The following is a 23,576-nucleotide window of genomic DNA, read 5'->3' on the forward strand; positions in this document are numbered from 1 at the left end:
CATCTTGTTCCACTCAAAGTCTACAGCATCTTAAAAGCAAACCCATAGCAGGTGATGGGGCTGTTTCCCAGCTTAGCAGGAGTCAATGCTCTCTGCTCCCATGGATGAGGGAACTAGTCAAAAGCAGTTGTCTTAGACTACATGAATGAATCTCAGAAGAGTGGGGTTCTTTCTGTAACATCAGAGCAAGTCAAATTCAGTCCTCAGGCCAGTTCACTTCAGTTCAGGTATGAGCTGAGACCAACTAATGTCTGTTCCTAAATTTTCATCCTCAAGACCAGGAAAGCTGATATCTAGTAGGATTTTGCTGAGGCTGTCATTCATGGTGTCCAGGATAAGGCCCTCCATAAGTGACCGGTTTTCAGTAAAGCCAGAGGCTGTCAGTTCAACAGAGGATTGCTTGCAAGTGTCACGAATAAACGCTGGAGAGCTCGTGAGGGGCACAAGCACCATGTCACTGGATTCTGTATTGAGCAGTTCTCGAGGAGAATCAAAGAGAGGATTTTTAAGAGGTGTGCTATTAAAACCCAGCAAGTCCTGGTTGTCCTGGAGGGGTGTGAATGGCAACTGAAGGGTTTTCACTGGACTGAAGTCCAGCTCATGACTTCCTTTGGCTAAGGAAGCAGACTTCCAGGGATCAAGGACCTCTAGTGAAGGGGTAGTAGTGGCTGAAACTTTGCTGGGAGTGGAAGAAACAGGCAATTTGCTGAAGATGTCTTTGACTGGTGTTTTAAAGGCCCCCTCTTCTCCCTGTGAGCAGCTGAGCTGTGATATATTCTCAAGGGGCTGGTTTTCCTGGGGGAAGGGATGGTCTGCCCCTAACCGGAAAGGGTCAAAGCCGCTGCTTTCTGGCAGAACAAGGACAGGCTCTTCTGAACAAGGCAGCGCTAGGCGTTGTTTCCTTCTGGATCTGCCCACTTCCCGTCTTTCCCTCCTCTTTATAACTAAAGAGTCAGAAACCGCCTTAGATGGGGACTTGAGTGCGGTGAACTGTTTCCTCTCCTTTGTGGATGAGTCTAGGGGGAAGAAGTTTGGCTCTTGCTTGACTGTTACGGTTGAGGCAAATGGGGACAGCCAGGGATCCAGCTGAGAACCTTCTTCCTCCTTCACACAGGCACCCTCTGGGAAAGAAGACGATTCCTCACCACGCTGGGAGCTGTTCTCCTGTACGGAATGGGTTGGGGAAAATAAACCTGCATCACATTGACCTTCCTCCTTGACAGCAGCTGGGGGTAAACAGGGTGACTCTTCTGCAGACAGGGACATCTACAGTGAAAACACAGGTGACATGCAGTCAGTAAGCAAGGATCTCAGCCACCCAAAAATCCAAATAACAGCGGAAAGAAAAGAAAGACTGGCATTTAAGGTCAGCAGAGAGGGGAAGAGGAAGATATTCAGGAAGCAGTAATTATAACAGACTGAGATTGATCTCTTTGAAGTTGATAGAAAGAAGCCTAAGGATCACATGGGAAGGATTCTAGCTAAGTGACAAAGTCATACCCTTCAGAGCACTCCTGCTCTGAGGAATTTCTGGGAGTACAGGCAGAAGGAGAGCTGAATATTTCTGGAAAGAATATAACCCCTTTGATTTTTTTCTTACATTATCTAAATGGGAATAACAAAATGAACGAGGACAGCTTTCCCAGAAACCAAGGAAAAAGAAGAGAATAAAAATAAGGTTATCAATAGAAAAAGAGCACAGGAGAAAGATAAATCATAGCTGGAGAGAACATAAAGCAGCAGGGATACAAAGGAAAATAGGATTATGGTTAGACAGGATGGAAGAAGCTAAAGCTTTACAATGTCTAAGCATTCAAGAGCAGTCAGTGAGATGCCAAGAAAAAGATCTGTTTAATAGCTGTTTTTCCAGAATAACTGTGAACTTCACAGAATTAGCAAACAGCAGATACGGAAATCCTCTGGGAAGAGACTCCATATAAATATGTACCCTTTCAGAAGTTCCTTACTGTTACTTGTCTATAGAGCTATCAAAAATATGAATGTTTTAGGATCAGAACAAAGCCATTCCTCCCATTCTTCTTTCTTCACATCCCAGCAATAAAGAAGAATTATCTTGACCAAGCCATAGAGCTCCTTCCTCTTGTGAATTAGAGAAACATCCTTAGAGCAAATAAACTAGCAGGTAGTAGTCAGCCTAGAGACAGTAAAGGATAGCAAGGATTATCACTAACTAGTTCCTTGATAGGAAGCTTGGAGTTTTAGAGCACCTAAGTAAAGAAGCACAAAGGAACCATATGAAGAAGTAGTTCATTGAAGGCAAGAGATACCAAAAAAAAGTAAACAAAAAATCCAAACAAACACACCCCTCCTTAAAAACAAATCCCCACACCTTCCTTAGCCCCCTCCTTGCCCCCCTTATAAAAAAAGAAAAAAAAAACAGGAAAAAACCCCACACTAACCCCCCTGAAAACTCCTTGGAAAGCAAGAAACCAACCTTTGGAGCAATGCACACACGCTTATTGCTCTGCAAAGCCTCTGAGCTGTTAAGGGATGCTCCCTGTGCCATGGACAGAGGAACCTTCATAGAAGGCTGCAAGACAAGAGGCTGACTCAAAGGAAACTGGATTGGAACCAGGTAGGAGTTGACACGAGGAAGCAAAGGCTTCATCTTTCGGCCTGGAAGGGAAAAGAAGGGACTCAACATTTGCCTGTTCTCCACTGCTACCTTTGAAACCCAGGCACCTTACAGAAAGTCCTTCTAGACACCCCAAAAGAAACATTTGATCAGATCACTTTCCTTCTCTGCTAATTGTAAGGATACAAATACCAAGCCAGAAGCCTCATGAACAAGAAAGTAACCTTTTATGCAGATCCTACCCCTCAGGTTTGGGCTCTCACTCCACTGAGTGTCCAGTGCCCACCATCTCACCATCACATCCCTTTAGACACAACCAACGCTGCTTTCCATTTCAAACCTGGCAGTAAGAAGCATAAAAGCTGGCAAACAGAGACAACACACTCCACTTGTATTCCTAAAGAAATCTGAGAGAATGTCCCAGATTTATTGGATTGATTCTCTTTGGCCCAGACTGCTGGGAACACTTACGCGAATTCTGGGGTTCAGTTTTGCTTCCCATGTTCTTCAGAGGATCTGGAAGACGATTCTTTTGTTGCTGCAGTCATTGTGAGGTAAGTAAGAGGAGAAGGAGAAAAGAGAGAGATTAAAAGAAAAGAAACGACATTTATTCTGCTGCCTCACTGAGAACTGTGAAACCAGAGGTCTGTGCTGGACTAATGCAAAGAGAGCAGCTGTTAGCACCCAGCACTCAGGCTGGCTCTAGGTCTGTGCCAGTTGCTGGTTTGCAGCCATGCCATCCCAAAGCCAGCTGCCCACCAAAAGCTGTGTAAGAAAAGAGATGACATGACAGAGCTGCTCCAGCTGCAGATTCTACTGCAGAAGTGAACTGGTTTTGGCACCCTCAGGGCCTGAGGAACAATGAATAGGATGGCTTTACTGTATATTGGACATCTACACAAACCATAGACCAGATAGGTGTTCAAATGGAATAGCAGAGGCGACAATGGGATCAGAATTCTGAGCAGATGGAAAGAAGGCCAAGGTTGTAGCTGTGACAGAAAAGTGTTTGATTGGATGTTTACAAATTCTTCACTGTTAAAACAGCTGATTGAGAGAGCAACAGCAAACAGGTTCATCCTTCCAAGAGTCACTCACAATGCAGTGGATTCCAAAATGAAAAAGGAGCACAGAGAGATCCTATTCTCTCTGGATCTGAGCCCCAGAACATACTGGAACTGTTGCCATGGAGCTGATTTTACCAGAAACCTTTTTGGGCTTGTTCTCTGAAGCCTATTGGTGTCCATTGCAGCCTACTTCAGCAGTAGACTTCCAAGTTGCTCAAAGCTGTCCAGCTTTACCAGCTCAAGAGACTGTACCATCTGAAGGCAGTCAAACATTGGCTAGACCCCTCTCCCCACAAAGGGTAAGCATGGAGCTCTATGAGTAGATGCAGCAGTGACCCAGTCCCCCTCCCCAAGCCTGTTGTCCCTTCCTTCAGTGACTGGCAAGAAGAGAATGGAAGATCAAGCCCCGAGCCAGATGTAGTTCTTACTGATTCAGAGCACTCAGGCGATGTTGGTGACCCCAAGTCCAGCGGCTGGTGGCAGAAGGCATTGAGCAGGAAAAAAATTTAAGATGAAGTTATCAACCAAAGAGGGAGACAAATGGAACATTTTAAACTTGTACAATCTGAGCAAACAAAAGTTAATTCTACCCACCCACTGCAGAAAACACAAGACTCTAAACACACCTATACCAGACTCCCAAGTTCTATTTCTCTGACAAAATCTTCCTAAAATACCTATTTGGGCTAGGACAATTCCATCCTATGACTGACTTATCAAACACCATAGGAACACCTGGTTGGCCTCAGTGGAAATCTTATCATTAGGAATTTAAATCAGGCCCATGGAAAGAAGTTGAACAAGCTATCATATTTGGCACGGCACGTGAAGAATAAACACATTCCACAGAAGCTCCAGATCAAAAGCACAGCCACAGCACCTTTTCATTCAAATGCAGAGTTTGTTTATTTGTCAAGTGAAGTGACTGAATCCAGTTTCTACAAAGAGGCTGATGTCAAAGCAGCTTGACCTTACAGTTAAAATAAGGTGTATCAGACTAGTGTGGCATTTAGAAACTGGATAGCCTGTCCTATTTGCTTTGCATGAGGCAACTCACCTTAAATACCTGGTCCAATGTTAGGCAGCGGTTTGCATCAGGGTGAATAGTCCAGAAGGAGATTTTACCATTGGCAGATGTCTCACGGACAAACATATCATGAAGGGACAGGTTGTGCCGGATAGAGTTCTGAGGAGAAAGGAGTGAGGGGAAGGTTGAAAAGCAGTAGTTTTGTTATCAGCACAGCAAGGCCTACCTCAAACATGGCTGCCCTAGCAGAGGGATTACATTCCAAAGTGTAGACAACACCAAACTTTCATGTTCACAGTGTACCCAGCCAACCCTGTCTTCAGTCTCTTATTCTACGTACTCTTGAGATCCCTATTCTCACTCCAATGATTAAACATCCCATCGTCTTGTTTAAGTAGGATGAGGCAAGAGATACAAGAAGTGGTACAGTGAACATCTGGAGTGAGAGTGTATTTGGGGTGGAATGTTTAAATGAGCTTCCATCTTGTTTTGCAGGCTGGGGAACAACTTTTCATTTTGATCCAGAAGGCATGTAACATCACCCACAGCAACTTGAGGGCCTGCTTGTTACCTTCCAACCTGGCTTAGCTACATGTTTAAAATAAGGGAAATGATCCTCAATCCAGGTATAGATGTCCTTCAGGGTCATGCGCTTCTTCTCCGTGCTGTTGATGGCAAACTGGATCATGGCCATGTAGGAGTAAGGAGGTCGTTCTGACACCGAATCATGCCATGAGGAGGACTCAGCGGCAGTAGGAATAGCAGCAGCAGCTTCCTCTTCAGTCTGAAAGACAGAAGGGGGATACATGAATGTTCATGAAGCTGACAAAAAGGCCCACGGAACATCCCTGGATCCTCTGTGTTCTGCTATTCATATCAGTAAAAGTCAAACTCAGGTTACTTAGACATAGCAATGCTTAATTCTTGCAAGTATTCCGATCCATGTAGATTACCGCCTTATCAAAAGTTTTAGCACATGCTCTAGTATTCTCCTACTTACCTTGACTCTTTCCCGCAGAGGCATCTGATTCTCTTTCTCTGTGTCTTCCTTCACAGAAGAGGGACTTAGCCCATCAGATCTCATCTTCCCCAGCCACTGGATGTTGGTGAGGCTGTTGTCCAACACAGAACTCATTGTCTCGCCACTGCCTGTTGGGATAACAGGCCCACATAATAATCACACAATAATTTAGGTTAAGAGAGTCTTCCAAGACCATCAAGTCCAACCTGTGACCAAACACCACCTTATCAACAAGACCATGGCACTGACTGCAGCATCCAGTTGTTTCTTGAACACCTCTGGGGATGGTGACTCCAAACCTCCCTGTCCAGTCTGTTCCAATGCTTGACAACCCTTTTAGGGAAGAAATTCTTCATGATGTCCAATCTGAACATTCCTTGGCACAGCTTGAGGCTATGCCCTTTTGTCCTATCATTTGTTGTCTAGGAGAAGAAGGCAACCCCCATTGCTCTACAGCCTCCTTTGAGGCAGTAGTAGAGAGTGATAAGGTCCCCATGAGCCTCCTCTTCTTCAGACTGAACACCCCCAGCTCCCTCAGCTCTTCCTCATCAGACTTGTCCTCCAGACTCTTCACCAGCTCTATTGTCCTTCTCTGGACAGCCTCCAGCACCTCAATATCTTTGCTTAATGAGTGGCCCAAAACTGAAAACAGAACTCAAGGTGTGACCTCACCAGTGCTGAGTACAGGTGGACAATCTCTGCCCTGGTCCTGCTGGACACACCATTGCTGGTACAGGCCAGGATGCCATTGGCCTTCTTGGCCACCTGGGCACACACTGGCTCACGTTCAGCTGCTGCTGACCAGTATGCCCAGGTCTTTTCCTGCTGGGCAGTTTTCCAGACACTCTTCCCCCAGCTTGTAGCACTGCCTGGGGTTGTTGCAATGCAACTTCAGGACCTGGTACCTGGTCTTACTGGACGTCACACAATTGGCCTTGACCCATGGATCCAGCCAGTCCAGATCCCTCTGCAGAGCCCTCCTGACTTCCAGTAGATCCACACTCCCACCCAACTTGGTGTCATCTGTGAATTTACTGAAGATGCCCTCGATCCCCTGATCCAGATCATTGATATGCAGAGTAAACAGCACTGGCCCTAACCCTGAGCCCTGGGGAACCCCACCAGTGACTGGTCACCAGCCGGATGTAGCACTGTTCAGCACCACCCTCTGGGCCCAGACATCCAGCCAGTTTTAAACCAGTGAAGAGTGAACCCGACCAAGCCAGAGGCTGCCAGCTTTTCCAGAATAATGCTGTGGGAGACAGTATCAAAGACTTTACTCGAGCCCAGGTAGGCTACAGCCATAACCCTGCTGTCTCACAAGTAACCCTGCTACTCCTTCATCTCAGCTGTCAAAGGCACCAGTCACACTGCTAAAAGATGGTATTGCAACACCAATATTGTTGAAGGAATTCACCCTGAATTCCTGATTTCATGTGTAGCTGACCAATTTCTGGAAAGAGCTGCAGCCTTAAAAACAAACACTCAAACCAGACTATTGTCAACCAAAACAAGAAAATGTTGATCTATTACTTCAAGAAATAGAAAGCACAAAACTTAAGTCAGAAACTTAGATGTCTTCCACCAAAAAAATACGTTCCACTATAATCCTTCAGATTTCACTACATATGTAAAGCTATGTAGATTGTTAGAATCCAATCCATAGGTATTTTGTAATCAACAAAATATGAATAATTACTGCAAAGCAAGATGCAAGTGCTGCACTCCTTGGCCCATTTCACATGTCTTTGTCTGTCAAGACAAAAAAAAAAAGGTAAAGGCTACATACTGTTGGTCTCCTGCTCCTGTCCAACCACAGGATCAACTCTGGAATGCCAGAGGGCTGTACTGCCTGCAAGACCAGGTGTCTGTGCAACAGTCTTCTCTCTTTCTTGACTCACTGCAGCCTTGATGGCTGCACTGGCTTTCTTCTCTGATGGGAGATGCTGCGATGGTGCTGGGCCTGCTGGACGGGATGTGCCCCCACTGCTAATGAGAATGAACTTGTTGGGTCCATTGTTGCCACACTCCTTTCCTTTTGCTGTCAATGCCTCTATGATGCTCTGGATATCAGCATTTGTAGGGATGGCCACCACCTGTGTGTTGGGCATTGTAGGGTGGTCAATTATCTTTATTCCTGCTGGGAATTTCTGCAGGCCACAGTCCCTTTTGTCTCTGGGTTGTCTGTTGTGTTGGTCTTCCTGCCTGTGCTCCTGCTTTGGAGCCTTTTCATCCTGACCTCTGTTCTCATCTCTTGCTGAAGTACTGGATTCATCATTCTGTGGGAGGGTCAGTTTTCGTCTTTTGAGAATTAAGGGCCTGCGAGGGCTGGTCCTCATTATTGGTCTATACTGTCACTCTCCATTGAAAGGGAGAGGAACAAATCCTGCAAAACAAAAGGTACAACATAAAGGCTGCAGCAAATCATCTCAAGACCTCCCACAGAGCACACATTCTCAGCAGTTGCTACAAAGCTAGAAACACAAAAGGAAAATTAAAATTGAAAGCATTTAATAAGGCTGACAAGGTTACTGAAAAATCATACTGTACCTCCCTAACCCACACCTTGTGTAAGCAGGATGGGAAAGATTTGCAGAGTAGATAACTTGCATCATAAAATACATAATAATGAGCAAAGTTTGTATGTGCTTTACAGAAAGACTTAGCTATAATGTGACCAGCATCAGCCAGCAAGCTGGAGGGGAGGTAGAATATAGAAATAGCAGTGCTGATTCTTACAGTTGACTGCTCTAAGCAGCAGATTACACAACCTGCTTGAAAAGGGAATTTACAGATAGTTTAAGATCTGGGAAACAGAGATTACCCTAAACACTACAAAGCCACACAGTAAATGCAGCAGAAGTAAGGTGTTTTAAGATAGACACTAAGTAAACGTGCTGCTAATTCCTTTTGTAGATTTGTTAAGAACCATGTAAATTCATCATTGGGCAGCATAGAATTTAGATATCAGACTTTTGGACAACAGGTTTGACTATAAAGCTAGAAGCAGAGAAAATAAAATTCAGAGATACTGCTTCCAGGGTAAGATGCTGGGAGAATACTGTTAATAATGGCATCAATAATTAGGTGGAGCCTGTGCCTTTCAGCAAACTCTACCAGAACAATGCAAACTGTACTTATTGTTTATCATTAGAGATGGCAAGAAGACTAGAAACAGATACCAAGAAAAAAGAGGCCTTTGCATTGCTAGATTTGATGGGCTCAGCAAGTAAACGAGAAAAGTCTCAGTAAGAATGCCCTACATTGATACAAAGCAGAGTCCAGCAGGTAACAAGCTGAGCTGATGCCTATGCACAGGGAGCAGACAGCCCGGCGATCATTCCACGCGGGTCTGGCACCCGGCACAAGCGCGGCCCCTTGCGATCTGCTCCACCCCTTTAAGGAGAGACAGCGCCAAGCGAAGAACCCTGAGCCAGCCTCCCCCAGGCAGCGTTCCCGTGAGCAGGAACAGGAGCGCGTCACTTCCCAAGGAGGCCTCGATCTGCCACCCCCCGCACAGGCCCGGGAGCTGCGCTGTGTGCGCGCTGCCCCGAGGGGGCACGGAGGGCAGCACCAAAGCCTTCCCAGCTCCTTCCTCACCCGCTCCAGCCCCTGCGCTGCCGTCCTGGCCAGCAAGTTCACCTGCTCCCGCGGCGCCTTCCGCCCCGGGCCGGGCCCGGGCCCAGGCCCAGGCCCTGCCCTCTCCCGCCCGCGCGGTGGCCTTAGCGCGGCCCTCCGAGGGGTGCCGACCCTTGCCAGGGGCACCGGAGGACGGTGGCGGGCTCCGATCGCGACTCACCAGCTGCCGAGCCGATGCAGGGCGGCGACAGCCCCGGCGCTCCCGGAGCGGCCCCAGTTTGAATTTGGCGCCCGGCGCAGCCCCGGCCGAGTCACGTGCCGGCCTGCGCCAGTGAGCGGAGGCGGGGCGGGGCCGGCCGGGCCGGGCCAATCGGCGCGCAGGGGGCGGGGCCTCGGCGGGCCTAGCCAATCGGCGGCGGCGGCGGGGTATACGGATGTGCGGGGGGGACAGCGCCCGGGCCGACGGCGCGATTGCACAGTGCAGCCCGCCCTTGTCCCGGGACGGCCGCTCCCGCCCCGGCTGGGGCAGCACCGGCTGCTTCCTTCAACCTTGCTGCCCGCGGCTGGGAGCCCTGCCGTGCGCCCGGGCCGCCGGCAGCGCGCTGACTCCTGGTGACGAGCTACGGGGTTTTACCGTTTAACGTGTGTGCCACGGCTGCAGCGGGCTAGCGGGGCCCGCAGGACCCCCTGAGCACGCTGCCACTTAGGTAAGCGGTCAGGCTGTTGCAGGCTCATACGTTTCTCATGAAATGTTATCAAATTTCCTTGTCTGTGCTGATCTATGATAAGTCAGGCTGGGTGAATATGAGCCAGTTGTGCCCAGGTGGCCAAGAAGGCCGGTGGCACCTGGTCTGTATCAGCAATAGTGTGGCCAGCAGGACCGGGGCAGGGATCGTTCCTTTTTCCTTGGCACTGCTGGGGCACTCAGAGTGCGGTGTCCAGTTCTGGGGCCCTCTTTCAGGTGCTGGAGTGGGTCCTGAGAAGGACAGCAGAGCTGGTCTGGAGCACAAGTCCCATGAGGAGTGGCTGAGGGGGCTGGGGGTGCTCAACCTGGAGAAAAGGAGGCTTAGGGGCACCTTATTACTCTCCAACTGCCTGAGAGGAGGCTGTGGCTAGGTGGGGATTGGCCTTTTCTCCTAGGCACACAGTGATGGAACAAGGGGACATCATCCTAAGTGGCACCAGGGGAGGTTTAAGTTGGGTATTAGGAAGAAGTTCTTCACAGGAAAGGTGATTAGACATTGGAATGGGCTCCCTGGGGAGGTGGAGTCACTGCCCCTGAAGGTGTAGCAGTTAGTGCCATGGTCTAGTTGCCATGATGGTGTTTGGCTATAGGTGGATTTGATGATCTCAGAGATCTTCCAACCTAATTGATTCTGTGATGTGTTTTCCAACAGAAAATTAAATGCAATGTTACTTCAGTTCAAACTTATTCATTAGGAAAAACCAACAAACAAATCGTGCAAGATCTATAGAATACAAGAGGGAGATGTCAACTGTGTTTTGTAAAAAAAGAAAAAAACAAAGTCTCTTGAGGTTAAAATGTACAGGTAGTTATCAACCAGAAAGGGAGAGTTCTGATTATCTTAGCCCTATCATATCTTCTTGGCATTACAAGCAAGATTGAATTGAAAAAAAGAAAATAAGTTTTTTGGTGTTTTTTTTTCTTTTCATGGCTGACTTGACATAGCTGGATCAGTAGGTTATCTGCTCCATTCCTGCAGTACATTTCTAAATCCACCTGAAAATTGACAAAAGAGGAACTACTGTTGGGAAAAAGTCTGTCTCGAGATGTGTACACTGTGCTGTTGCACAAATGTTTTGCTTTTGTTAAAAACTGTATCTGTGGTTTCCAAACCAGTCTGTCTTCAAATCCATTTATTTGCCCTCTACAGATTCAAGAGCATTTTGGCATCTCCTTGGGGTGCTTCCCTCTTTCTTCAGTTGGCTCCAACAAGCATCATGAGGTTTCTAAGTAGTTTTACCACACCTTTTGATGCCTCCGAAGAAGAAGTGTACCCACAAGGCCAGGAAGGCAGAGCTGGTTTTCCTTGAGAGGCCATGGGCAGGACCTATCCATTGTTATGAAGCTCCACTGCATTTGGCGGAGAATCCCAGACGTATGCCTACAAAACCTGTGGACCTGAACACCTCTGCTTCCTGGGTTGGTATAAATTATCTTTCCTCCTGTGTCCCACAGCAACAGTTTTCAAGTTTCTCCTGTATGTCTTAACAGAAAGTTATCTGTTCTGGATATGGAAAATTACTAACCCAGACGTGAATTCTCTCTATCAGTGTAAAGCATAAATAAGTGCTTGAGTTGCTTTACATTCTAAGAATAAGCACTAAGGTCCTGGTTACTTGAAGACATAAACTGTGTGCAGTGTTTACTGATCAATGAATATTTGTCTTCTAGAAAAATTATTCCCATCAGTAAAACACTGTTTTCCTTAGCAACCAAAAACCCTGCAAGAAACAAACATTAGGGGAGATTTTTCTTATCGGCTTGCTGTTTGAACTAACTACTGAACTCAAAATGTTACATGTTAAAGTATTGGGTGTATTGTTTACATCTGACACTGCTAAAGTTAGAGAACATAGTCTTCACTTCAGAATCATTTGTTCTAAACTGCCCTCTTTTTAATTTCTGTGTTTTGAGTAGTTTCTCTCCATACCAATCTTCTGATGGGTTCCTTTTCTTGGGACTTTTTGCCATGTCCTAAAATACTCCTTGTATCGTTTAATGTAAAGATTTATATTTTTTTAAGCAAACGGCTGTAGCAAAGACAGACTGTTCCTATGCAACAGTAGTCATCACCTCGGGGAGCTCTGTTTAAATATTATTGCTGCTTGACTCTGCTCCTCACAAAGGAAGCTCAGGAAGTGTGGTTTCAGACCTGCATGAAACATTCCTTTGTTCCTGTTGACCTGCAGGTATTTTTGTGATGCCTTAACCTTGAAGTAGAACATCTTCAATTTTTCCCTCTTTAAATTTTTTTTGTAACTGCTTGAGGCAGTTAGCTCTACGGTTTGTGAATCACTAAGTAAAATAACTGCTGTGAATAAGCATTCATTTTGTTTGGAGGAAGTGGAAACATCCACTCTGGAAGCTCTTTGATTCCTAAAATAAAAGTATTCTAAAATTTGTTTGAAGCTATCAGTACTGAAACTGTTAAATATTTCTCAGTTTGGAAACTGTGGTAGGTTTGCAACTTCTAGAGGCATCCTCTGCAGGGTGTCTGTCAACTTGTTTCAATAGAAACTGCTTTTCTGCTCCTCTCTTTTTGGCATTATCTAAGTTTTTCACACCTTTTCCACTACTAGGTTTCTGCATAGGTAAAACATACCCTACATGTTCTCTGAAGCCAGGAAGACATCCTTAAAATCAGGGACTGTATGTATACAAGTATGTGCTGGTATACAATTATTACACAATCATTTCTCTTTTCCTGCACAAAGGCTTTGGATTCAAACAGTTCAGCTGTACACCAGACAATCACCATCCTTAGTTAAATTGCACTCAATGTTTTGAGGAGCTATGTAGTAACTTAGGAATGCTGAAGGAGATGTGTAGTTACTGTAGCAAGAACTCAGTTTGGTGTGCTCTTGGGAAAAGCAAACTGGAATCTGCAACAGAATCTGACTTTTTTGTTGACAACCAGGAAGACAAAGAAAACTCTAATAAAAGGATTTCCAGGGTTTGAGTAAGAGTCCAGAATCATTCAAAGAAATATAGACTGTTGAGCTTGGAGCATCTTTTCTATAGGAAGCTGATTGCAGAAGTGGATTTTGGGTGATCTGTTTTGAAATTAACTCTGTTTTGAAACAAAGATGTTTGGGGAGAAGATTTTGAACACCCTATTAACATAATCTAAGGGGATTGATCTAAGTGGGCATTCTTCAATCATTTTGTGTTGCTCTCCCTGTTCAGCCTCTACTTCTTTGGGGAGGCTGAAGATTTAGTTCTTTGAATCTACTTGAGTTATGATAAGACAGAAACAAAAAGGATCCATCCTGAAGTTTCTTAAATCCACAGGGGTTACAGGGGTAGACACCACTTAGATTTCCTTTAAAACCCAAATATTGAGTTCTTTGTGAGTTGCCAGAGAACAGCTCACTTGCACCCCAATGACTTTCCACAGAAAAGTGGCAAAACTTGATGTTGAAGTTCAGAGGTATCTCATGCATAGCAGCTTTGCTAGTGACTCATTTGCTTTGCTGCAGAACAGATTATTCAATGAACACACTGAAAAAAGGTGGGGAAGTAGAATTGTCTGTAGGAAAGGGTTGGGTTTTTATCTTATTATTATGTCTTTCCCTTCAGGTGTGCCCACAATTTGACATAACTAAGCCAGGGGTGTTGAAAGCACACCAGAAGAAGCATCGTGCTCCTCAGAAGTCCTATAATCAGGATGCCAGCCACAGCTCATTTCATGCAGGAGGAGCTTGTCGAGGAGCTGTAGCCTGCAGATTTCCTCCTTTAACTTTTGAGAATCCAGAAGGACAAGCAGTCCCTCCCCTGGATGATTCAAATTGCTTGAGAAAAAATGCACAATGCTCTCCCAACCAGCCTAAGAAAGGGACAGCAGCAAACGCCAACATCCAGGTGAAGAGTCCAGAGAACTGTGGAGAGCCTGCTCCCTGTCCTGTGGAGCAAGAAGTCCCTAGTCCATCAGATGCAGAGGCTGCAAAGACTCCTTCCCCAAGGAATGGGAGATGCAGCAACACTCTATCACAAAGTAGTCATGCCTGGCATCCAGAAGAAGAGTTGCCACTTGGTATTGATCCCTGTGAGAGAGGGGAGGCGGCAGCAGTACTGGTTGCAGATACTCCCGAGCACGAGTATGGAATGAAGGTCACCTGGAGGCGGCGGCCGCACGTAATGAAGTACCTGCGGGAGCAAGGGAAGCTGAGCGCTGCGGACATCCTGGTGAAGGCAAACATGGAGCTCTCGCGGGGACAGGCCCACACCTGACCTGGCGGGAGCAGCCTCTCGCTGCGTGCAAGGACACGCCCGAACAGATGATGTCCCTTTGCGGGGGCTGAAGAGGGGACCTGATTTCAGCCAGGCCCTCTACTGCGCCTGGCACAGCCTCCGAGAAACGCCGGGGCGTGCGCGGGGGACGGTCTTGGCGACGGAAGGGGGGGTGGGGAGGGGGGGGGTCATTTGGGGCGGTCTTCCCTGGGGAAGTGTGTCTGGCAAGGGCTCTGTGCCCCACGCGGTTCCCGCCGGGACTGTTCCCGCTCCCGGCGGAGGCGGCGGGCGGCTCCCGCACGGAGCCACGGGGGTGGCCGTTGCGTTCCGCCGCGCGTGCGCGGCGCCGCGGCCAATCGGCGGGCGGCGTGCTCGCGGCCCCGGCCAATGGCGGCGCGCCTCAGTGCCGCGCGCCGTTGCTAAGGGCAGCGGCGGGCGGAGGCCCATAGCAACGGCGGGGCCGCGATGGACGGAGCGGGGGGAGCCGGCGGTCCCGCCGCCCACAGGTGAGCGGGGCTGGGGCTGGGGCGGCGGCGTCCCCGGGGCCGAACAGGCCTCGGCGGGGGCTGCCTCGCGTGGCAGCAGCGCCCGGTGCCGGGATGAGCGGCCGCAGCGGGGCCCGGGCGGGCGGAGCCGCACGGCAGCGGCCACGCGGGTCGGCGGTGCCCCGGTAACACCCGCGTCCCGCTGGCGGGCGACAGCCGCGCCGCTGTTTTACGTGCCGGTGTGTTTTATGTGCTTCACTCTTCAACGTTGGTGTGCATCATCTGAATACTTGTGGATTAAACCGGTTTCGTGGTGTCTCGGTCCGCTCTTGGTTTCTGGGCGCTGCTGTGAAGCATTTTCTGCTCCTCCTAATGCAGCTCTCTGAGTATTTAGTATCACTCTGGTTGTGCCTTTGCAAGGAAAAAAGGAGGAATAACTGAAATGAACTCAACTGATGTAATAGGAAAAACAGCTGTGAACTGTGGAGAAGCGGGTTTGGAAAGACTTTATGCTTGTGGCACTTAAAAATGAAATTATTTGAAATTAAATATGAGTGTACTGGCAAGCAGAGAAAACGGGTTTTGGCAGAATTGGTGTCATTGCAAAACACCCAAGAAAATCTATCTTTGTGCCTCTGTTTGGATAGGAAAAAGTAAAGCAAGTAAAAAAAGAAACCTAAACTTGGATAGTGAAATGATAATGAACACGGTGTAGAAGAGAAACAGTGTTTTTTATTACATACATTGTTACACTTGGTAATTAAAGGGGTATGAAAAGCAACAGCGGAGTTAGCAAGGGTCCTGTAATTGCTTGGATCCACCAAATATGCTATGGAACATTAAGTTACTTCTTTATGGAGACTTGAAAGGCCTCGGGTTGTCTAGCAATTCTGGAAACAATTTTTAAGGAAATGATGTCCAGATATGTGTAAATTTCCCTGCACAGAGCTGACGCTACAGGATATAATTCTGCTCTTCTGATAACAGTTCTACTGGCATGATTTCGTTTGCTAAGAAACTTGTCTCATGTGCTTTTATAGGTGCTCCCCAGAAACAGGCTAAAGATAATGGCAGTTCATGGGATAGCTGCTTCCCTCCCATCCCTGTTTATTAAAGAAACATCCATTTCTTTAACTTTCTTAATCCCCATGGTTAAGGCAAGAAAACTAGAATACATAAACCTAAAGAAAAGTACATAGTTTTAAAATAGATCTGTAAGGCTTCTTATTTTTAGAGGTGTGTATTTTTCTGGAGCATTCATCAGCATTGGAATAAATTTGAGGAAGACAAATGTCTGTATTCTTAGGAAGGTTCTTCTTTTCCTGAGGCAAAAATAGTGAAATTATCCAGAACTTGTTATCTGGTTACTAGAATTCTTGTTTGGTAAAATAACTGTCACTTGTCCAAACAGTGGATTTTATGGAAAAGGTAAATGTGATACATAATAACTGGCACTTCATGGCAATGAAGATACTACAGGTAAAGCTTAACAAAGCAGTACCTGAGAACTGGTTGGCCTTTACTGTTGAACAATGTAAAAAATACACATGAAGATATTGGAAGTATTTTATCTGATGGACAGAGTGGAACATTACCAGTCAAAAATTAATGCATATTTGTAAGTATGCTGTGGGATACATGATGATGGATAGACAGCAGAGATCTTGGATTGAGGCCATCTACAGGCTGTCACTTGCAAATACTGTGTTGTGTTAGACTCTTCCAGTGGAACTGGCTGCAACTGGAATTGCTCAACTTCATTTTAAAGTTTGGCTTTCAGGTAAACATGGCACAACTGTCTTAATGCTTTAGAAAATGATAAGCTCGATATTGCTGTTTCATGGTTTTGGTAAGTGACATTCTCTCTTATTTGGGAAAGTCCGTTTGGAGACTTACCATGAAATTATTAGTGTAGAAACATTCAGATAAAAGTAATTCTAGTTTATTGTAAGCTTTTAAAATACTGTGAAGGAAATTTGTTTCTTATGGTAGTATGCATTTTAGAATCTTGGAGACCAATGGACTTTGCCCTTTTGCGCACTAATCACGCAGTGTACAGGAATACTTTGGGCTTCCCACATCCTGCATTCCAAATATCCCTCAGCTTCTGAGTTGCGGATGTCATGTAAGAGGAACAGAATTTTCAAGGTGCAAAAGTCTTGACTGAGACTACAGAGACTACAAAACTGGATGTCAGCTGCAGCAGTCTTGCCCTAATTTGGATGCTTCCTCGGGGTCCAGCCATGCATCAGTTTGTGAACTCCGGAACTCTGGGATATTTCCTTAGTGTCCTCAAACTTAATGAAGAAAAACAGCCTGTTGCCAATAAGCTCAATTTTCAAAACATTAGGAGCTCACAGATTAAGAGAAGTTGAAGACTTCGAAAGTGGTACTGCTGTCTGGCCAAAAGCCCTTTCCACATTTTAAAAACTTGAGTGTAGTTGAGGTTGTCAGGAATCTCTCTGCCTGCTGGACTTGAGTATTTTGTATAAATGCACCATAATTTTGATTTTTGAGGAGAAAAAAGAGAAAATACTTCGCTAATTATTTTAGCTGTAGTTGTAAACCAGAGAAGACAGGTAAGTTTAAAATTATTTTGAAAGCTCTCAGCATCTCTGTTATTTCTTGGGTATTTTTATTTAGCCACTAATGACTTTAAAATTAACAAGCAACATTTGTTAAATTCCAGGACTTACAATTCTGTAAATCTTATCCTTAGATGAACGAGAATTGGCTTAATATTCTGTTTGCTTCACCTTTTCCAGCTCTAAATATTATAATGAAGAAATCTGTCTGAAGTGAGATAAACCTGTAAATATTTTATAAGTGTGGTTGATATGTACTCCTTGAAGTACAGCTTCAACCAAAAAGAAAACCTTTTGCTGCTTTTTGATCAAAACCTTTTTCATGCTGCAGCTAATGTGAATGAAGGAATCACCTCACTTCTTGTGATGTAGACAGCAGTGGCAAGAGAGAAAAGGCAACAATATGTGATTAAAATTTCTGAATACAATTTGGGACTCAGTAGCGGCAATTGCAAAGAGGTATCTTAAAGTTGAAACTTGTTTGAATTATCTCTTCAGTTTCTAGTTAGCTCTTTTCCCATCTCTTATCAGCTAGAGTTTAGGTTACTGATGACCCTTTTTTTTAATAGAGAGCCATTACTTTTCTCTTCTGCTTTTTTTTTTATCACTGTGTGGCATCTGTAGGAGGGGAAAATGCGCTTACTTAACATAATTATGGCTTTGTATGTGTGAAAACTTTCTGCAACCAGACTTGCACTGGGATGGCTCCAGACTCTTTTTTTGTTGCTGAGGCACAGCTGAGTGATCTCCAAAATAAAACTGTGTTGTAATTGGGTCATGGGATGAATTCTTTTCTAAGTGGATTTGCTGATATGCCTGGAGATGTTGCCTTGAACTACTGCAAGAACATTTACGCCAACTCTTAGTGCTCTTTAAAACACTCTCTGTGGGATGTTTGAACTCATAACTGCCTATGGTCTTGCTGTAGGAGTCTGGGTGCTTCTACATTCCTTTCTGATTTTGCATTCTTATGTGATATCTGAGGCAAAAAGAGCAAGAACTAAAATCTAGCAGTGATATCTTGCCAAGTCACTTAGTTTGAGATTGAAGTGACATTTTGCTGTTTCTGTGTCTTTAATGACTTTCCCTTTCAATTTTTCTGAAATCAAAAAAAATCTGGACTGGGAATAAAGGTCGACAATCAGTTCTAGAGTATCAGTTCATAAAATTTCATGTTCCTTTCCCTGTTTTTAGTTTGAAATACTATTACACGAGTACAATTAATCTTGTCAAGTGTGATGCAGTTGTTTTCAGGGAACTTTGAGTTTTGTTACCTGGTCTGGGTTAAGCATAGCGCATGCTATTTAACTGCTGCCTTTGTTGCTAGGAAAGAATAATGGCTGCTCTACATTTCACTGGCTTCCTGTTGTAATGAGGTACAATGTCAACAAAAGTGACAGGCAAAGTTTAATAATTCACAAACAGAAGATCACAGGAGACAGAATTCCAACCCCCTGGGGATCTTGCTTTCCTCTTTCCTTGGGCAGAGGTGTTTCTCTAAGTGAAATGACCATGAGGATTTGAAGCATGTAGTTGAGTGGACATTAAATCGAAAGGTGAAGTTCTGCTGTGGAATAAATTTCTCTTTCTTTTCCTTAGCAGAAACCTAAGTTTCATTACGTTCAACTGAATAAACCTGAAGCATAGTGTTCTGCATTTGTACTGGTGTTTAGGAACTGAAAAGTTCTGAGTCATGGAGTCACCAGCTGCAAACTCTTAAAGGAATGTGCCTGACAGAAAGTTCCTTGTCTCCCTTTTCTTGTAAGAATTATAATGAAAACCCAATTGAAACCCCCTGTTTGGCTACACACTTAAAATATAAGTTTATGTGCATATTCTTATGATTGTGTTTTTTGTACCACACTCCCAGCATTATGATGGCTTTGATGGTTAATGGCTTGTGTGGATTTCTAGCTTCTCTTGGCCTTCCTTCCAGGAGAAGAATACTTCTTTTGCTTTAGGTTTGCAGAAATTAATTTATTTGAGATTTGTGGCTAAGGAAAACAAGAATCTCCTTTCTGTTCTCCAAATGTAGCATAGCAGAGAATGACACAGGCTTTTGTTTGCACTCTTCTTCATAGTCCAAATAGAAGCTATACTAGCTTCTGTCCAGAGAGTGCTGATTTGTTTCCCTTGCTCTGTTTCCTTGTTCCAAGTGAGAGGAGCTAATCTTTGGTACTTGATAAGTCACTTTTTGAATGGTGTGTATAACACTAAGCAATACAGTAGTCAAAATCGTTCTGTGCACAATATGTAACCTTTTCATCATGCTTTTATTACTATTGCATTTTCTTGCAATAGCCTATATTTTTGTCATCTAGTTTGTGCTCTCACATTTGGGATCTAAACTTGTGACCTCTAGAACCCAACCAGACAGAATCACAGAGGCTGGAAGGGGCTTCTTGAGATGATCTGGAGCAACCCTGCTGCTTAAGCAGGGTTAGCTGGAGCATATTGCACAAAATGATGTCCAGTTGGGTTTTGAATATCTCCAAAAATGGAGACTACATTCTTCCTAAGCAACCTGTTGCAATATTTGACCACTTCATGTGGAAAATTTTTTCTTGATATTGGGTAGAATTTCATGTGCTTTAGCTTGTCTATCACCTCTTGTGCTGTCAGTAGGCACTGCTGGCTTTATTTGCTTTACACCCTTCCATCAGGTATTTCTACACATGCATAAGTTACCTCCTGAGTCTTCACTTCTCCAGGTCCAGTTCTCTCAGCCTCACCTCACATAAAACATACTCTGGTCCCTTAAGTACCTTTGTGGGTGTTTAGTGGGGAAGGGCAGATGGTGGGTGTTTTGATTTGGGTGTTTTTGACATGCTTCTGATCTGTGTGGCTTTAAAGAAAAACACCTGATAATTTCACATTAAAATTCCATTTTTAAGCCTGCAGGTAGGTAGAAGCAGAAGTTTTAAAGGATTAGCTTGCCATTTTGTTTCTTTAGGATCTTTTTAAAGTTGTAAATTAGTCTTTAAGTTGTAAATTGTTCAGATAGTTGGTACAAGTTATTGGCAGGAATATGTAGTGGATTCAGGTATATTTTGAAATGAAGTAGGACATGCAGATCTCAATGCATGTCTCTAGCTGCTCCCTTAATCCATACTAGTCTGGCAGTTGAGTTTATTGTTCTTACTGGTTCATTTTGTCCTTATTTGCAAATATTCAGAGATAAATCTTATTCAGTCTGTATTATGTGGGACATAATTTCTACACTAAAGCAAATCCAAGGCAGTTGTTTATTTACTTATCCGGAATTGCTTCTAAAACTAGGTGTTCACTCTTTCCATGTCATTGTTCTCATAATAAATTCAGTAGTGAAAAGCTTTTCAAACAAATTTTGTGAACCTTTTCTCGAAACAGTGTTCTATTGGCATTAGTGTTTTTGAGGTGCAGAGGGATCAAAGGTCAAACTGATTTTACTGATTTCTGCAAAAAAGGCAGATGAGCTAAAACTTGCCTTTATTGAAGTATCACCTGCTTAAAAATAATTTAATGAAATGTTGATGCAACGTCAGCAGCGTCACTTAGAAAGAAGTGTGGCATCTTATGGCTGATTTGCAGCAGATCAGTTTACTTTGGAAGACTTACTGCTTATTAATTATGAAGGAAAGAATATCCAGTGTTTGCCAAAAATTCCCACTCTCTTGCCTTGGGGAAGGCAGAAAAATTTGGTAACCTTCACTCTTGTGGATGGTATGCTATGCATTTTCTCAAAAATGTGCAGTTACAGCTATGTCAGAACTCCACCCTTTTGTGGATTGGAAGGTGCATCACAGATACATTTTGTTCCTCAAACAGTTTCCAGAGACAGTATTGCCATTTTTGTTTGGAAGCTATCTTTTGAAAGATAAGAATCTTTCTTCACCTAATGTTTTTTCTACAGCTTGTTTTCTTTCATAGCTGTAGTTCAGATGAGAATAATCCCCAGGAAAGTTTATGGGAGGGTTAAGAGTTAAAATACTTTCACACCAGCTGACTCAATATTTCTTACTGAAGTTGCTTTTACTTGTACTTCTACAGCTAAAAATAAAATCCAGTGGATGAAGATATGGGCCACAAGCCACATTCTTCTCATCCCCTGATTTTTAAGTTCTGGGAGTATTGCTCAGAGACATAACTGCTGCTACATTAATAAACTGTCCTGCAAAGAAAAAGAAATTATATGAGCTTTGTAAGACTCTTGATGGAAGCAGTCTGCGGTAGAGTGAGAAATGGAACATAAGATACTGGGAAAGTGGGAAGATTTGTGGACAAAAATGCTGTTATTTTGCCTTGGAGCTCCTTTAAAAGAAGTAGAGCTATGGAAACAACTGAAAATTTGAGGATCTTTTTTATTAATATATAGGTTCACATTTCCACTGGTATCTAAAGATTGTGTTTATTGAAAGGATTTCTATGTCAGACTGATACAAAAATATTAAGCTTGTTTGTAACAAGGCACAGTAAACTCAAGATCCAGCTCATTTTAAAATGATCTGGAAGTTTCTGCTGGACACTTTCCCAGAATCTCTCTGCCAAACGATGGACTATCTGAAACTTCCCTAGAGCTGTGCACAAATAGGTAGTAATTCCTCAGTTTTTCTCACTAGGAATTGAGTACATGTACAGTGCTGATATGTGCTGTAAAGATACTTAGTACAGAGGCAAAACAAGCTGTATTTCCTTGGGTCAGATTTTCATTTAAGGTTGGAGTGGAGTTTGCTTCTATCAGCTGGTCTGACCTTCCTCCTAAAAGAGGTAGCCAACCTTACTTTTTCTTTACTAAACCTTTACTTAACTTGAATTGCAGGATAGATTTAGCTCACTGGGAAGCCTTTAAATCTGCAAGTCTTTGCTGCATTGTTTGTTTAGGAGGAGAAACCAAGTGCAGTATTTCTTTAGTGGAATATACTGAGGAATATACATTTTGTTGAATGCAGGGAAAACTATAATGGTGTTTCCCTTTGTTTAACATATTTCAAATATGTCCTTCCAGTTAAGTTCTCAGTCATGTAGAACATTTTGTCTCTACAGGGTGCTCTTTCCTGTTGCTTTTCTCTGCTTATTGCCTCTCATTCACAACTGCAGCCAGTCAATTCCTTTCAAAACTAGTCCATGATCCATGATAAAGACAACCTTTTTTTGTTTTTTTCTTTTTGCCTCCTTTTAATTTCAACAGTCAGTACATAAAGGAGATTTAATTGAAATAACTTGAAACAGGAATGCTTAGCTCTCCCATCTGGGATAGCCACACCTGAAATAGGGGGTAAACCATAATCTTAGTCTACAACAGCAACTTCTAACATAACAATATTCAAGCTTGATAAAAACCTGTTGTTTTCTGTTGAAAATCCACAGCTCCATGAGTTATCCTAATGGTTAATTAGTCACAATGTTAAATAAAAAACTTATTTGCAACCTGAATTCGTTTAGCTTCAGTTATTTATGTCTGGATTTTGTCTTCTCTCTCAATGTCATGTGTACCCTCAAATCCATGGAGTACAGTGGAGTGTATTGAATTACTCTTGAATAAACTGTAGGATGCATTGAAATCTTGCTAAGAGGTGCACTTTCCAATCCTTGGTCAATTTGTTCAGCTTTCTGTTGAACTCTCTTCAATTCTTCAGTCCTTTCTCTTATATGGACCTTGGACATTTTTGGCTGGTGGATTGCTTTTATTTTCTACATTCTGCTTTAATATCAGGATTTTTCATTGTTCTCAGAGCTGGATTATACTGTATGTTTGTGTTTGGCTGATTCAATGGTAATTATTGCCAAGTGCTTAGAACATAAGTATTTTGGTTGGGTTTTTTTTTCAAGTACATCATACTGAGGAACACAGACAAGCTGCAATGAAAACAAGAGTGTTAACCCTGCTTATCCACAGTTTGTAATGCCAGAATTTCAGTGTTATTGAAAAATATGTCCATTCTGAAATAGATGTCAATAGATGTAGCGTGCCTTTTTTACGGAAAGTAAAATATGCCGCACAAAAAGGAAGCTTCAGGTGCATATATGAATATCTGTTAAATAATTTGTGAGTTTGGCTTCATTATGGTTGTTTGCTATTCTGAAAATGATTAGGAAAGACCAAATCAATTTATAATAAATTTGTTGCATATTCCTATTGCAACACTTTAATTTCTGATTATGAAATGAAAACCAGGCTGATTCTGATTTCAGTAGGAATTTGAGATGCTACCAGTTAAAATAAAACTTTTTGCTCCATGTTAATCTCTGTCAAATCTGTGAA

The 23,576-nt window shown here is 43.8% G+C and overlaps 3 protein-coding genes across 3 annotated transcripts in view; 2 read left to right on the forward strand and 1 right to left on the reverse strand.

The window, feature by feature from the left end:
* Positions 1-213: 213 nt before the first annotated feature.
* Positions 214-8,050, reverse strand: FOXM1 (forkhead box M1; the record flags this gene model as incomplete). The annotated part of the gene is made up of 8 exons (XM_084201327.1): positions 214-1,266; positions 2,456-2,637; positions 3,068-3,134; positions 4,092-4,136; positions 4,721-4,849; positions 5,262-5,474; positions 5,691-5,839; positions 7,501-8,050. The coding sequence occupies 8 exons, from the start codon at positions 8,048-8,050 to the stop codon at positions 214-216; spliced, it is 2,388 nt and encodes a 795-aa protein (XP_084057453.1).
* A 3,236-nt stretch (positions 8,051-11,286) lies between these two features.
* On the forward strand, positions 11,287-14,265 carry RHNO1 (RAD9-HUS1-RAD1 interacting nuclear orphan 1; the record flags this gene model as incomplete). The annotated part of the gene is made up of 2 exons (XM_084226826.1): positions 11,287-11,454; positions 13,615-14,265. 2 exons carry the CDS (start codon positions 11,287-11,289, stop codon positions 14,263-14,265), a joined length of 819 nt encoding a protein of 272 aa, XP_084082952.1.
* A 365-nt stretch (positions 14,266-14,630) lies between these two features.
* The window catches only part of TULP3 (TUB like protein 3), a 31,215-nt gene continuing 22,269 nt past the window's right edge, over positions 14,631-23,576 (forward strand). The window contains exon 1 of the mRNA XM_084200897.1: positions 14,631-14,771. Within this exon, the coding sequence (XP_084057023.1) occupies positions 14,731-14,771 (41 nt within the window). The 5' untranslated portion in view covers positions 14,631-14,730. The remainder of the gene's footprint in view (positions 14,772-23,576) is intronic.

The sequence above is a fragment of the Fringilla coelebs genome, assembly GCF_963513975.1.
Source record: "Fringilla coelebs genome assembly, chromosome: 2".
NCBI lineage: Eukaryota > Metazoa > Chordata > Aves > Passeriformes > Fringillidae > Fringilla > Fringilla coelebs.